This window comes from Rhopalosiphum maidis, chromosome 4 (genome assembly GCF_003676215.2).
Source record: "Rhopalosiphum maidis isolate BTI-1 chromosome 4, ASM367621v3, whole genome shotgun sequence".
Taxonomy (NCBI): Eukaryota; Metazoa; Arthropoda; class Insecta; order Hemiptera; family Aphididae; genus Rhopalosiphum; species Rhopalosiphum maidis.
Genome location: NC_040880.1, coordinates 8,340,549 through 8,358,293, shown reverse-complemented (window position 1 = coordinate 8,358,293; position 17,745 = coordinate 8,340,549). Strand labels below are relative to the sequence as shown.

The window sequence follows — 17,745 nt, the reverse complement described above, 5'->3', positions numbered from 1 at the left end:
TTTAAAAATTGTTGTTGGCTTTGGAATATTATAAATGAGTGATGACTATCAGATTTTAATTTTTAAGGCTAAATAATCCAAAACTGTATCTGAATTTTTAAAACCGACCCGTTAATTATTCAAACCATAACTTCTATCAAGTGGATTCGTGTTACGAATGTATTCGGTCGCCATTGAACATAAACATTCTACACACAGGGATAGTAAAGTTGTTCAACCCACCTACCCCTGGAATACTGATACAGACACAGTTTGTCCATTCAAAAGTCATTCAGTATCAACTTAAAACTGTTCATAGTCCAATAAGTATAAGTCAGAATTAATAACTGATTTATTTCATAATAATCTATTGTAAAAATTGTGTTTATTTGTAAATTGTTTTTATTTCATTTTATAAAATAAGGCTAAATAAAAACTTGATGTTGAAAAAATAAATATTAGTTACTATTGTAACTAAACTATTTTTTCCATCAATATACATTTATAAATATGTAGTATGCAGGGTACGATTTGTACGCGTACAAGAATAATAATTATTTAATATACCGTAGAGTATAGTAGAGTGCAGACTGCATAATATACCTAATAATATAAGACAATATAGTATATTAGTATATTATATATTTGTATATTATACAATTTATGTATATAATATATTATTACCTATTTTTATGAACCGTTTGAATAAGTATGTTTTAATGTTAATATTTATTTTATTTAAGTTCCTACTACAACATGTAGCAAGTATAACATGTTATTATTATAGATATTTATTTAATATATTTATATGTAAATACTTATATAGGAATCGTATATATATATATATATATATATATATAAGATGCCAGTACTTTGGCCTGTGCTAATATTTCTGAGTTTTCATTATAGTCATAGAGACTCGATAGACTATAGGTAGTTAGGTATATCGTATGTATATAATATATTATTGTAGTTGGTCTAAGCGGCGTTTAAATATCAATTGTTAAAGGCTATTGGAACGTTATATGCGAACAACAATAATAGTACTATATTATAATATGTCATGATATATGCAAGAGACGTCAAGACCCGTCGTATGTTGTATAATAATAATTAATAACGCACTCTATAAATACAAAATAATAAGTTCATAGCTGAATAGTGAATAGTAGGATAAAATAATATCATAAATCACAATATGTCGCGCGTACCAGAGATAAGCTGGACGAAATAAAATGTATTGTCGCAACTAGTAGCAGAGATAAAATAACAACAATAATAATAATAACCGATTTATGGTAACTATTATTATAATAAAATATAATTTTAATCGTATTACAAATATTTCGCGTATTGTAATATCACGATTTCGGATTTAATAATCGCAAATCGCGATAGATATTTTATTATTTCACAGATTCACCAGTGTTGAGTGTTGTGGCCTGCGGGTGCAGCGTGAGTAATCGGTATTATATGTCATGTAGGCATATACCGCAGTTTGTAGTTGTCTGAGACACCGGTGGGGCTGCCGTCTAGCGCGTAGTACTAATAATATAATATAATATTATATTCGCTTTCAAACGTAGCTACTGATCGTTCGCTCGTCGCTCGTGACGTGCAGCTCCCGATGACTACCGCTCCGATTAGCACGCGATAAAATGTTAAAAACGACAAACGGGACTCGAGGACGGTCTGTCAGTTATTAATCATTTACTATTTACTTAAAAATATTCGATCGACGAATTCGCGAAGTGAATACGATAATTTATTAATATTATTTCAAACGTCGAACTATTATAATAATATATCGTATGCGTAGGAGTGTAGAACGATCGACAGACCGATGGAAAAATTATACATACTTCGTCTTTTTACGGTTTGACACGTAAACGATTTGGTGAATGGTGACGTTCGTTATTTTGAGTGTGAATATTTTTTTCAATTATATTACAATTTGTATAATTAAATATTGCGATCGTCGGTGGAACTGAAAATATAAAATAAAATTACAAGGCGAAAAAAATAATCTTCTTTTGTGCGGTCGGGAAATGCACGGACACAACCTTGGCGCCACTGTAGGCAACTCGCACTCGCACACACACGCGATAAAACTGGGCGTGTGTGCGTGAATGCGAACGCGATTGTTGTGAGTGTGTGCGTAATCGTCGTTTCATTGTGCTGTGCTGCTGCTGGTGCTGGTGCTGCTGTTGCTGCTGCTTTTTCTGTCGTTGTTGTCGCTGTAAGTCTCATATGTTTACAATGTAAGAAATTTTTTTTTCGATCAATCGAGAGGAGTTGACGAGATTCGATATCCGTCGGCCCCGATTGCGTTTCTCGTTGTTTTTTTAAAAATATTTTTTTTAATTTGTTTTGTTTGGCATCCCTCTACAGCTGATCGATATCAAATTTCCATATAATTTATCAACCCCCGGCGAACGGTACGTCAACGCCGTGTCGATATGTCCTTAACTGCCTACACCGCCAGTAACCGGTCATAGCGATCGTCCGTATGCGCACAGTGGTTGCCTTACAGTTGGCCATTCGACAACAATGCGCGAGTTCAAAGTGGTCGTGCTGGGCTCGGGCGGCGTGGGCAAGAGTGCCTTGACCGTGCAGTTTGTGTCTGGCCGGTTCATGGAGAAATACGACCCAACTATAGAGGACTTCTACAGGAAGGAGATTGAAGTCGACAGTTCGCCTTGCGTATTAGAAATACTAGACACAGCCGGCACCGAACAGTTTGCCAGTATGCGCGACTTGTACATAAAGAACGGACAGGGTTTTGTTGTCGTGTACAGCCTGACTAACCATCAGACTTTCCAGGACATAAAACCCATGAAGGAGCTCATCACTAGGGTGAAAGGGTCAGAGCGGGTGCCCATATTGCTGGTGGCAAACAAAATCGATTTGGAACATCAACGTGAGGTTCCAACGATTGAGGGAAACACTCTGGCCCAAATCTGGGGCTGTCCGTTTGTCGAAGCAAGTGCCAAGAACCGTACCAATGTCAATGAAGTATTTGCAGAGATTGTGCGTGAAATGAATTTCAGCAATGACAAAGAAAAGAAGAGTTATTGTTGCTGTACAGTTCTATAAGCCATATTATTTAGAATTTTGTGTTTTGTGTGCATCAATCAATGTCAAATGTTGCTGGTGATTTCAATTTTTATCAGGTAAAAAATCTAATTGTTATATTATATAGTATCTAATTTAAGTATTAGTCTAAAAGTTGTATTTTTCAATTCCATTGTGCTTTGAACACATTTCTTCCATATTATGAATTTATAAAATGATTGATATGGCTTGTTTACCACAATATACTATTTTTATTATATATTAGGTATGTAGGCACCTTACTTGTGCTATCATAATTTGTTAACATGTATATGACTGATGCTAAACATAATCATAAATATGTAGTTTATATTGTTTTGATAGATGATAGATTACTTGATTTTATCAATAACTAAACATTTTGTAGGTTGTTAGGTAACTTTAATACGTTTATTTCAATAGTCATTGAAATACTTGAGTCATTTTAAATCATTTAAATACTATTTGAAGGTGAATTATTTTACTACATAGTTAATGACCTATGTATCTTATGTATCTATTAGTAAGTTACAATAATTCTTTATAGTTGGAATTAAAATCTGAATAATAACCAAAACCATAGGAAATATTATTATAAACATTCTCTATTTTCATTCATATGATATATTTTCTATGAATAAAGTTTGTGATAATTTTAATATTACTTTACAAAGTATAAATTATGATGCTTGATTGAATGGAATAACCAATACTACCTACTTATTGTTTTCAAGTTAAAATTTAATTAATTTTTTTTTTTTTATTAATTAATCTCCGGCAACAAAGGCCATTGGATAGTTTTTATTCATTTGTAGATGCGAGAAACGGTAGGTTGAAACATCTTTTTTGTATGTGTGGCAAGGATTTGTCACTAAAATCCTGGGGGTCACCCATCCGGGAGCTAGCAACACCGGCCGATACGTACACTCAGAGCGTTTCCACAGTTGAATGTACGATCGCACCACACCAAGCGACTTTAAATTATATTATACTAGTAGGCTTAAACATATTTCATAACTAAAGTAAAATCTACAATATTTTTACATTTCTAAGTACAATTGTTTATGTATTGGTTAGATTATAACTTATAAGTTTTGAATGTCTAATACAAATATATTGTTTATATAATGTTAGATATTATCTTTCTTTAAATCACATCAATTAATTTCTTGTATTTTATTTGAACATTTGATATCATGGCATTGGAATAGTTAAACATTTTTATTATTATAAAGAATTAAAGATTTTTAAATAAAGTATATTGAAATATTGATTATTGAATGATTCAATAACTAGTACAATGTGAAACAAGATAAAACTGTTTAAGTACTCAGCTTATAATTTTTGAAAACTAAAAATTAGTTAGGTATTTTAATTATTTTTTTCATACAATTATTATCCATCATAATTTACATTAACTATTGAATATTTATTTTATTTTTGTATTAATTTAAACAGAGTTTAGTAATAATATTACTTTCTATAATATTTTATTGTGTTCACTATTGGGTTCTACAATAATTAATATACATAATTACATTTTTATTTATTTTGTTAAAGTTTTAAATCTTAGTGTTATCCTGATGCAATAAAATTGTACAACATAAAAGTTATAAAAAGCATCAAACAATAGGTAAATAGGTATTAGTTAGAAATTTTAAATTACTGATTATACAACATTAAAAGGAAAGACACTTATCACTGGGTTTAGAATCTAAAAAATATATGAGACGACTATTCTTTTTATAATTAAATATTGTTGGTTATATTTGAATTCATATTGAAAAAATTGTTGTATTGTTAATTTTTGATGAAGTAGGTACCTATAGTATACTTGAAAAGTTATACAAGACTAATTTTGGATGTTATATATAATATTATCTTATCATAAGTCTTGATAAAAAATATTCTTCGATCGCCTATATATAATATAATATTAATAGGCGCGCAAATCGGCCAGTCTTATAAATTAATTATTGTGATAAAAAATAAAAATAAAAACGAAATATTATTTAACATTGTCGTTGTTATGATTTAGTGGATTGTATGTATTGAATCATAACGGTAGGCGCTTAAAACACGGTGTAATTAAAAAAAAATGTTCAACGAAAACAAAATTTCAATGACGTTCGCGTTGTATACAGTATACACTAACATTATCGTATTGTAACAAGCTGTGACTCATTGAAGCCCCTTATATTCTTTCTAATTGGCTTCCTAGAGTTAACATACGTTTTTATTAAGTTATTCTAGTTTGCACATAGGACAATAATATTATGACGTTGGTTTATTCGAATATATTTATACAATCGTGTAATGGCTAATGTTCTAAACGACGAAATAAACCACCAGCTGTACGTTCCGTAATAACTTGGTTGTTAACTAATAGATGGTAGAGCTGTAATATTTTAGTTGTAGCTACTGGCGGTATACCGTGTTTACGAGAACCGAATAACCCATACACGGTCGAGTTTTAATATATAACATTATAATCTATAACATATACGCCGTCTATTTTACGTAATGACGTTAATTATTGACTTATAATTGTCAGAGATTTGTGTAGAAGAATGTCACGAAAAAAATAAATTAGTGACAAAAACGTCGTAGTTTAATTTTTTGTGGTGTTGCCACTCCCGTTTTTTATTCCAGGGATAAACTACAAAAGAACCCAACCAAATAATAATAACATAACAACAACCGACCTATGTACATTTGTGTTGTCTGGTACTTGTAAATAATATATTGTTATAAACCCTATTGAAGGGAGACGACGAAGGATTGGTCGGTATAGGTCAGTTTGGTTTATGAGTGTATAAGCCGTAATAAGAAAAAAAAACAATCGGTTTTTGTCAGTTTGTTGTTTAGCTATCGTTAACCGTGTCCATATGTAAGGTATCAAGTTTTATATCGGGCAAGTCAGTTTGCTGTTCGAGTTAACTGCAGACATTCATAAGATTTTTTTAAATTTTATCACAATATATATTTTTGTTGATATTCAAACAATATTAGTACCGCCATTGTTCGGTATATTTATCCGTATTATTACTACGAATTTTTTCGTTTATACGAGAACAGGATGTGTATTCCGTGAAACCATTATTATTTGTCCGCAAGTGGGAATTTTAAAAAGCGATTATAATATTTGTCCTTATCTATACACTGATACGTTACGATATACGTGACCGTAATAACTGTTAATGGTGATGGAGAATTGGAGACTATTGACCATGAGGTAGCGATATATCTATACGATGCGTATTGGGTATAATATGATGTATATAATTTATTACTATTCTATCATTTGTCGTTATTGTTGTTTACAAATCTTCGATTGAAGTAATAACGTAAATGAGTAATGAAGAAATAAGATTATGAATATCTAAGGATTTTAGATATTATGACGATCATGCGTTTTTTCACCAGGTCATAGGTAATATTGTAATGATGTTATTAAACTTGTTCAGCGACGACGATGCGTTACTCCGGAGAATTATCAATTACGTGCACCTTTCTCTGAATTGCGTTTCAATATGATTATGCAGTAGTGTTGCACTTATCTTACTGGGTTTTACTTTTTACTTTAAAATACGCATCGTTCACTGCATATTATGTTGGAGTTTGTCAATTGCTTACAAGATCTTTATTCTTTATAACAACGACAAGGGTCGTTGCCGCCGTCACGAAACATTCTCGGTTCGAAATCGCCTATAATATTATGTACCGACACCGTGGTAGTAGTAATAATAATGATCCTAATAATAACACTGCTACAGGACTCCCGTCGAGTGTGTGTGTATGTTGTATAAGACAACATGTCGGATCAATGCCTGCATAAGCGTAATATTGTTTCAAATATTCTGTGGTAAAAATGGTTTCCCCATTACAGGAGGGTCGTCGTTATCGTTGTATAATGATCGAGGAAGGGTGAAAATGACTGTTGGCAGTTAAATATCTGTTGATTTAATTACTTCTACAAACAATGTTGTTCGATTGGACTACTATTTATTTTAACGTCGATATCCTTTGGGTGTGGGCTGTAGCCCGATTAATTTATAGTATCTGAAATGCTTTGGTGTAGGTACATAGGTATAGAGTACCTATATAATAATAATAATATTGGTACATGTTTAACGAACGGAATAATTGGTTTTAGTGATGGGAAGGGGTGGCCACCGGAAGATCATTCTAAAAACAGCACATTGTTAGCTTATTAAAAAAAATGGAACTCTTTCATTTCAACAATACGTCATCATGTTATACTGTATAACAAGTCACTTATACAGAGCGATTCTTTCTTAGCAGTAGGCCCAAATCGTTTAATTTTTTTGTCTTATCCGTCATCTTAATAATTGTATAATACAATATTATATAAGACTTTGGATTATATCACTAGGCTGAGTTATCGAGTGTTCAAGACTTGGTATTTTCTACCTCATCACATACACGTATTAGCTTGATTTTAAAATGCGATTACTCGTTATGACTATTATAATATTTACATTGTTTTTCGTTTAAAAACTATGGTTATCACATAAAATATATCTGAATTTTGATAATATTGCAATTAAATAATTGTTTACTAGACTGTTGCATTGACGGAATCATCCTGTATTGAGTATAATATTGCCGGGACACGGGCGCGTTCGTTATTTTGTGAGGTGTGTATCATGGGGGAACCCATAAATAGAATACGACCACCGTTGGAGATTAAATTAGGCCCGTCCCTCCGTTAAACAGTGCGAAACATTTTTCTCCGGTGATTGATACATAGTTCAGACTCTTGTCATACTTAATGCTTATTGTGCCTTATTAGTACAATTGATATTTTATTTGAATACAATAAATACCCATCCTCCTAATGTACAAACGAAAGTTAACGTTTTATCCATATTAATTTGGAATTTATTTATTTTTTAAATTCATCGCATGTACTGTACTAAAAACTATTGAAAACGGTTCATTGTTATTCTTTTATATGGCTACCTACACGATTTGATGCGTTTTGAAAACTGTTCGGAAAATTTTGTATTATTTTATTAATGTTAAGAACATAATTTTCAATTTCATGTCACATGTGTGTCGTATTTAATTATATGCGTGGGAGGAAAATATAACTAAGTAATACAGCACAACTCAAGTTATGTGAACAACAATGACACCGTAATAATATAGTACGGTGTATGTGTATTATATGTTATTCAACAATACATATTTTGAAAAAACGTAATTTAAGAATATACATCTATTTTTAAAACTGTACTGTACCTAGTTTTTATATATTATATCTAATTATGATTTAATAATTGAATGAAGATTCAAATAAATTTTTTATTTCTATACATTTAAGACGTCCATAACATACTTGAGTACTTTATTATTTAATATTTATAACTACCTATAACTTAAGTTTTAATTGTATCTTATTTGATTTTTTATGATAACCTTCGATAACCTCAACTAATTCAGACCAAATGATCTTTAATTGTTTTAAATGTTTAATGATTTTTAAGGACATAAAAATTAATTTTAGATTAAATATTGATATACATTAAATTGATAATGATTTAAGTACTCAATAATAATACATTTTTTAAATATTATTTAGGCTTCTAATAATAGTTGATTTTCAACTATGCATTTTATTTCATATTGCCCATTAAATTAATCATTTATTAGGTAATATAATTATTTTTATTGCTTTTGTTTCCTTTTGAATTTGAATTTTCTAATACCATTTATAATATCCATTTTACAATCTAAAAATGTGAGCTCTTTTAAATTATTATTCAAAGATTACAATTTACAAGTCAGTATAATATATATAATTCATCATTTTCAGGGACACAATTCAATGCATTTGATTTAATATTATTATAACAGTATCAAATGTTATACTATTTATCATATTTTATTTTTTTGTATAAAGTATATAGTATATACATTGAAAAATTAAAATTTTCCCTGTTAATAAAAATGTTTATTTTTACTTACAGAAATACGTCAAAATTCATATTCAATAGTATTGGTGTCAGAAACTGTTCTCACTACAATTATTTACATATCCAGCTTTAAAAAGGGTACGTTTTCTAAAGACTGTCGACGATATTGATAATATACATGATAATACAAATTATTAACAAACAGATTTTTTATAAATCCACCTATCGCATGTGGCACACTACTGTAAGTGCCATTTAATGTTAAAATATTATATAAAGATAGAATATGTTTTTTTTAATTTAATTTTATTATTTAACTAGTGTTAAATATTTTTTCTGTAATGTATACATTTTTTTTTTGTTATATCGAAATGCAGGTTTATTGATACAAAATATTTAAGGCAGGAATGAGATAATAACTTATATTATAGTATGTATTCCTATATTATATAATATAAAAGGGAATAGGCGGAGTAATAATAATAATAACGGCCTAATATTATTGTATATTGTTTTTAAAACTTATTATTTTGTAACACATATTTTTTATACTTTTTATACTTAAAGAAAAAAAATATATACAAAAATATAATAGTCAATGGAACAATTTTAGATTAAGATATAACGGAGTTGGAGTGTATTCATCCGTGTAAATAATAACTTATGGATCTAGGCATTTTTAACAATTTGTCTTGTTTTCGATTGATAATATATTTTTTTTTTAGCGCATTAACATACTTTTAATCGATCAAGTGGTTTTGCAGAAAGCATTATGTACTGTTAATTTTTTTTTTGCCTTTGTGATATTAATTTTATTTTGACGCCATTATTCCAGAACAAAAAATTGATATATGATATACATACTTTGATTCGCTTCATCAATGTAATAATATACTAAATGAGAAGCGAATTAAAGATGTTCCCGTGCGTCTGACTTGCTTCACAATGGACCTTAACATTGTGCAAAGTCAAGTACCAAAGATTAAGCCACATTGAAATATGTGATATTTTGATTTTTAAAGTTATTTTCTCCTCTTAGCTCTCTCTTTACTTTAAATAGTAGTATCTATAATGTCTTCTGCAATCTTCACACTATTATAATATTATACTTTAAACCTTTTATTTTTCCTTTAAAAAAAATGTAAACACATTTTATAAATCATTATTATTTAGTAATATTTTATCTTCCACAATGGTGCATACCTAATATTAATTTTTCCTGTACTTGTGAATAGCCTATTTTTTTTATATATATGAATATATATATAAATTATATTATATTTAACATGTGTCAATAAATTTTTGTGGTATGACACTTCTTGATTCTACTTTATATATATGTATACATATAGAAATTTATAAATAATAAATTATATATGTGTGTATTTATATATATACATGTATATTTATATATATATAGCCTCACGTATATACATATATATATATTATGTACATGAATAAAAAGATGTATAAATCAATAAAAACAAAAATAATTTGAAAACTCAAAGTGCGTATTTTTTTTTTTTTTATTAAAAATGTGTTCTAGTTTCATGTGGTATATTATTATATGTATAACAGTTGTTAATGTTCTACAGTGAAAGTATGTGTGCAGTGGTATTGGTGGTTTTTCACGGATAACATTTTTTTTCAGAAGCCCAGGAGTTTGATGTTTAACAGACTAGAACGCAATTCAAATATGTTGAATATTATCACAACATAATTAATATATTTGCAGTGCAAGCAATAGCTACATATGACTAGTGAGTCACCATATAGTCCATAGTAAGTTTAAGACCTATTTCAAAAATAACAAATACAACCGCACAAAAATAATAGCTTTTTATTTCGTTAAAAGTTCATTGATTTATCTACGTCGCTAAAAATTTTAAAACTTTCATCATATTTTAATGTATTATATTGACTAAATTAAGTTCTTAGTATTTTTTCTTTTTATCATGTTAGTTCATTAATTGAAAACGACTAAAAGCAAAAACAAAAAAAACAAAAACGATAACCATAATAAAACTTTTCAAAAATAAATATAACGTTTCACTTGATGTCAGACGAACACATTTCTCGGTTGAAAATTTCTTTCGATGTATTGTACAGCATTTGTACTTCGATACAAAGAAGTAATTTTACTGATTCTAATAAAAAATTACTAAATAAGTGTACAAACAATTATTAGAGCACATACATAAAATTAATAGGCAGTAATAATTCTAATAAATATATTCTTTCAAACTAGTTCTTTTAAACTTGATGAAATAATCTTAAATAGTATGGAATGATTACTATTAGAGTTATACTACTATTTGTTTATATTAATTTAATAACATTATTTTATTTTTTGTGTTTAATTATCAGTTGATTAAAATAGAGATAGATGACTCGTTGTCGGTGTTATGTTTAAAATTACTTGAGTATGATGCTTTATCATCGTTGTTAGACGTATCGATAAGTTAATTTAATGATTATTTAAGAAGCCATACTGCCCATACTACCTATAGATTAAAATGAGTTGATAGGTACATTTAATATTGACAATAAATGCTTTTTTCACTTTTTGAGTAATTTTTTTAATTGTGTATATGGTATTCAAATCCGAAACCTAGTTTTAAGTTATTAATTAATTTAGAGCAACTAATTTTGTTTTAAATAAGTTGCATTTGTATCTATTATTATTTATAGCCATTATTTACTTTAAATAACTTTACTAATCGATGTATTACGTGGACATAATCTAAGGCCGGGGCTATACGCGGCGGAATACAAAAGTATAACCACCTATCGTAAATAATTATTTTCAATGCATTGTTGAATAGATTTCAATATTGTCTAAATTTTTAGTCATGTTGTCTAAGTAGGTAAGTATACTAACTACTTAACTAGTCTACTAGGTACTTTAATACATTTTATAAATATATAAGTAGGTAATAATGTAATATTATAATAATATGACTTATTTATTTCTGGTTCTAATCTTCCAGCCATTTGTTCAAATTACTAATTAGCACATCTGTGAAAGCATCCAAGAACATGTGTTTTTCAGTTGACTGCGTTCGTATGAAGGACTTGAGAATCTTACATAGTAGAACCAAAGAGAAAAAATAAATATTTTTGTTCTTGCTTGCACGTTGTCCTGTAAAAAATCAAAGAATATTGTAATTTTTCCAATCGTATTTTACGGTGAATATTAGTTATTATTTATTTTTTCTAGTATTAGTTAAATTTTTCATTCTGAGCGAACCAACTCTTTAAATTTTTTGTTATAACGTAATACATATTGTTTATAATACACAATAAAATATTTAAATTAGTTTTAAGCTATATTTATAACTTAAACCTATTTACACTGTTCAACGTTACGTCACGAATTAGTATTGACGTAAGTTACATATATAATAATATTTTGATAATAACTATAATATAATACTCTTATATGGGATATTGAAATATATTGCAATTTGTTTTGGTAAAAATTAGTTCAACCTGCAATTTTTTTATAAAAAAATAAATTAATTATATAACAATATATTATATAAATTCAGTTGTGTATTTAGGCCGTGGTCCTTAATACATCACCCAAGTTGGTTGGAAGGGAGTCATAATATTTTCATCGTGATATAAAAAAAACTTTAATTCAAATGTTAAATTTTTTTTGAATTTTATGGATATTTATTTATGTCCAGAACAACGAAAGAAATTTTAGAAATGTTATTAATTTAACATTCTCCTCAACATGCATCGACATACTCTTATATATATATGCACTACTTTTATTTTATATACATCACATATTATACCATTATTTTTTCAGCAGCAAAACTATAATTTTTAAGACTGAAAATAATAAAAATAAATATATACTATAAGTATGGTGGCAAAAGAACATCCAAGTGGCTTTCAATTATTTCCATTGAGAATAAGCGAACACGAAAATTACATTTAAAGGATGTCTTAGATAGACAAGTCGTTCAAACAAAGGCTCGTAAAGTTCTTTTTTAACTATACAATATGTTATTGTTTTTAATAAACTTATGTTAGTAATAAAACAAATTTACTATTATAAGTAAAATTTTTTTTTATTAACTTCTAGCTTTACTATTTATTAATTGGATTCGTCATGGGAGCCTCTATCTTCTATATATATCCCAGGGCCACCTGCAAGTTTCACGTTATAGTCGTTATACGGTAAGTCTTTTAAAATATAAAGCTGACATACCGTCTCTTTCTGCTTGGAACCGTATTTGTATGCAACATATTGAAGTATACTCGACACAGTCGACACCTATACTACACATTAAAACGACTTCCCCGGTTTCATTTTTTTGTTGTTTCGTACATTATTATGTTTCAAAAAGCAGCTTATGAATAATAATAAAATTTATATCTACATTTAATTTACATACAGTTGGTAGAACCTGTAGGTACACTTGAAGAAACAATAAGCAAAATTATTCATTGTATTTAATATTAATACTGGGTAATATTAACGGCCACTTTACTATACTGTAGTACTATATTACTTTGTACTTTTTTGTGTACACATTTCTAATATATTTACATTATAATACAGCTGGTAATTTGTCACGAAAAATTTATATAATTCTCAGGGTAATATACAATTTATAAGCATACTATAGTATACAACCATTTTTTTAAACCTTTTGTCAATTTGTTATATACCTATATAGTCATATTCATTTGATGTGAAATTGTGAAAACAATTTAATAAGATACTAATTACTGTGTACAATCTATTTATTTTTGTCTAAATTTGTAATATTTTAAGATATTTGAAGTGTATAACAGCGGCTTCTCGATACTTTTATTTATTTATACTCATACATTTTTGAATGGTTATACATAATAATAGTTGCAAAAGACTGAGTGTTCGACGAGGAAAAACCTACTTGTGCTATCCAATAGCGCATAAACCTGATAATTGTAGTAAGGCCAACTTGTAAGATGAAGGACGCTACTAGAAATAACGCTATGTAAGAATAATTTAAAAAGTAAGTTTGATTGTTCCATTATATTCTGCGTGTGTGTAAAAAATGATGATTATAAACATCATTTTTTGAAATTTGTATTGAGAAAATCAATATTTAAAAAAAATTAAATGTTTTTTAATTTAGATTTTGATTAAATCGACGAATGTATTGGTTTAACAACCACATGTGTTTTTTTTTATTCTTGTGTTTGTCATACAAATCACTAATATATATATATATATGTAAATTTGTAAATTATTTTGTAGTTATGAATTCATAACATTTTCAATTTCAATATATATTATATATTTGTAAATTTAAAACAAGGTTATTATAAATAGTTCTTTATCTTACAAAAACCTATTATTTAAAAATTATTTATTCGCAATTAATTTTTTATATACGTTTGTTGAAGTTATAAGTTGGTGTATTTAAACAAAAAATAACCATTTTAGTTATTTTATTGTAATTCAAAAATATTTGTGAGGTTCTCTCTTATCCGTCCAACTATTGTGAGCTAGTGGTTCAGTGTTCTCCAAACTGTCAATTTATTTGAGTGCTATTGGTAATTTCTCTTTCTTAAGGCTATAATTTCTTGGTAAATTTTAGAAAACTTATTGTAGTTGAAATGGTTTATTGTGGGTTCCATTAAATATCTTTTCTCCAAAACCTAATTAGGTTATTAAATTTAGCGTTTTCTTATGAGTTTATGTGGTGGTGCTTTACTCCTGATTAAGGATATAGTTTCTTTATATTTATGTTGTATTTAGGCTGATTATTGCGCAGTAATTATATAATTGATAAATAATACCATTTTTCACATTTTTTTTTTGTTTTTTCTGAAATACTTTATAATAATTTAAATTTAAAATTAAAAAAATAATAACAATTTTTTTTTTTTAATTTCATAATGTGGATCTGGATAATCGACACTTTGGCTCCGTTGCATATACTTTAAGGTCAAGTCCATATGAGGAATTTACCGCCTAGGGCAACTAAAAAGTCACCAAATCAAAAATCTAAATTATTGGTTTTTCAAATTATTATTATAACAAAATAAACATATTATCTAGTAAATTAAAAAAAAAAATAGTTAATAATGAGTTTAGATCACTTTTGAAGTTTTAATACTAAGGTATTTATGCTAATATTAAATAATATATTTTAAATTATGGTAACAATAAACTACGAATTTTAAAATACGAGATAAATATATTGTAAAAAATAAGGGAACGGAATTAGCTAGAGGATTAAAACGATCAACATTAAAAAAAATCCCTTTAAATACGGCTCTACTTAGGTCTTATCATAGCTCATTGCTTATACGTTATCTATTGCTAACAATGTTAGCAGGGTAATGGGGGTCGCACAGTTCATGTATTAATATATATATAAATCTATGATCGCTCGGTCTAGTGTTTAAAATACAATAATATTTATATGTCATTGAAATATATTATGTACATAATAGGTTTGTTTACTTATGAAGGAACTTTTTTTATTGTCATTCGTGGAATTGAGATGTATTATTTTCACACCACTTCTCTTCGGCCCACTCACCATTATGATTTATGTGTATTCACTAATTCTATACAAATAAAAAACATGTAGGTATATCACATACATACATACATACATACATACATACATACATACATACATACATTTAAATATTGTGTGCCGTAGGTACATATTTACCTCTTATGAGTGCTAATTCGGTTTGATTATATTTTGAACCGTCCTGCAGTCTCTTAGCTGTTTCAAATACGTATATGTTTATCATATACTTTACCACTATTGACTATTACTTTTAATCTCATACAATAGCTTAACGTTTATATTCAGGAAAACTGAATACTGATTTATGCTGTATTATACGATTGTTTTTCTCTCTATTTCACCATTGTTCATGATTTATTAACGTAATAATTATTAATAGGTACTCATGTAAATATAGTCTTTGGACATAAGCTTAGAATATAACAAATAACAAAAAAATAAAAATAATTTACGTACGTATATCTGTATCCATTGTGTTATTCACATAGTTGACCAAATTGGCGAATTAAAGGCTTTTTGTCCTCCGTGTAAGTAAATATAGAATTTAGGTACAATTTGTAAAATTAATAACAAAGCAATAAGAAACAAATATAATATTATACTGTAGGGTATATGACGTGATGGACGGGGATATTTTTATCTTATAATCTTTTTCTGCTTATCTAATCTGGTAATTATTTTTACCGTTATTGTCCAAATTTTTGAAGCGTTGTTGCAGGAAATGGACATCACCAGTCACCATTGATGAACGGAAAACCAAAGGAACAGAAACTACCAGAGAATCCGAGTTAGTACCTACATAAATTGTACATGACCTAGAAATTACTCAACGCTTAAACTATTGAACTTGTTTAATATTTTTTTCGAATTGCAATTGAGACAAAAAGATAATGTTCGAATCATTCTTGTCCCGATCATTGTATGAAACTTATTTACTACCTAACGAATATCCAACATCAGGAGATTATTTGTATTTTTAACATTTTAAAGTTAATTTTTTTATTATAATAATTACTTATAGTAAGTTACAATTTAAAGATAATAATATAAAAATATATTATTTTTTTTTTCAAAATTAGTAAGCAATAATATACAAATGAGTTCTTTTTCAAAATGTATATATAGTTAAAATTTAAATACTACGACATAGGTATTTAAAAAAAAAAATAATTTAAAAATAATAATATATAGATTTTTACATCGTATAATAACATCATTGTATATTTGTATTGTAATACAAAATTTAATTGCATTTTACACTCATGCAGTTTTCAATTAAAATTAATATTTTATAAGTTCCATAAAATGATCGGATCGAGTGCATTCAAACACTTCCGTTTTTGAACACAAACACAATATACATTTTTGGTTTAGGTATTATAAGAACTGAGGTTTAACAATCCCCAACTAAATACCAACATATTATAGTAAATATAGTTCCCAATGATGTTCATTAGGTTCAGGCCCTACTATGTGTTTCTTTTTCGTATATTATCACAAGATTTGTTTATTGTTTATTATTATTAATGTTATACATTTATACTTATACATATATCTATAGTATAAACTGTGAAGATAATTTTTTTTACTCATTATTCAATTTCAATACCGCGATACTCGTTGTACGGGTGTCTAAGAAAGAAAGTTTCCTATTAAAATTAAATTGAAATCATAAATCACGATTTATTTTTTTCAGAAAATTATTTCTATCATACAGAATATTCCTAGTCAAGTTTTACAAACTGCTTTAGTGCTTTACATAATTACTTGCATGTCCATTAAAATGTTAAAAGTTAAAATAAAACAAAATATTATTATTTTAAAAGAATTTAAAATATGGTTTAAATATTAAATGTAGGTTAAAATGAAAATTTAAAAAATAGGAATACTACAAAAATATATAATTATATTATCCGTAGGAGGAAATATAAAATACCGGTAACATAAAGTTATAACTAAAACGTTTAGTTTTAAATTTAAGAATTTAAATTATCACATGCGTACTACACACAAACTCTCATATATTAAAAATCTTAGTCAAATTATAATAATTTTTATTGGGCACTCTCTTAATGCGATGTTATCTTGTTTATAATAACTTATTATAGTACCTATGTTGTATTGTTAATATGGATTATTATACGTATTCTATTTTTGTATAATGCGTTGTGTAT

At 27.6% G+C, this 17,745-nt stretch overlaps 1 protein-coding gene and 1 long non-coding RNA gene across 3 annotated transcripts; both read left to right on the top strand.

Annotated features, from left to right (window-relative positions):
* The first annotated feature begins 1,561 nt into the window (after positions 1 to 1,561).
* LOC113548838 (ras-related protein Rap-2c-like) lies at positions 1,562 to 9,393 on the top strand. Of its 2 annotated transcripts, none has more exons than XM_026949922.1 (3): positions 1,562 to 2,218; positions 2,371 to 3,152; positions 9,069 to 9,393. In XM_026949922.1, the coding sequence occupies exon 2, from the start codon at positions 2,530 to 2,532 to the stop codon at positions 3,073 to 3,075; it is 546 nt and encodes a 181-aa protein (XP_026805723.1). In that variant the 5' UTR covers positions 1,562 to 2,218; positions 2,371 to 2,529; the 3' UTR covers positions 3,076 to 3,152; positions 9,069 to 9,393. The 2 variants fall into 2 exon arrangements, with proteins under 2 accessions (XP_026805723.1, XP_026805722.1); XM_026949921.1 differs by having other exon boundaries at positions 1,562 to 2,240.
* A 1,289-nt stretch (positions 9,394 to 10,682) lies between these two features.
* LOC113548915 lies at positions 10,683 to 14,056 on the top strand. The gene is made up of 3 exons (XR_003404905.1): positions 10,683 to 10,796; positions 12,005 to 12,203; positions 12,838 to 14,056. It is a non-coding gene; the product is annotated as an uncharacterized LOC113548915 (long non-coding RNA).
* The last annotated feature ends 3,689 nt before the right edge of the window (positions 14,057 to 17,745 follow it).

Excerpts from the sequence above, each read along its gene's own strand:
- LOC113548838 (XM_026949922.1), top strand. The coding sequence starts at position 2,530 with ATGCGCGAGTTCAAAGTGGTCGTGCTGGGCTCGGGCGGCGTGGGCAAG.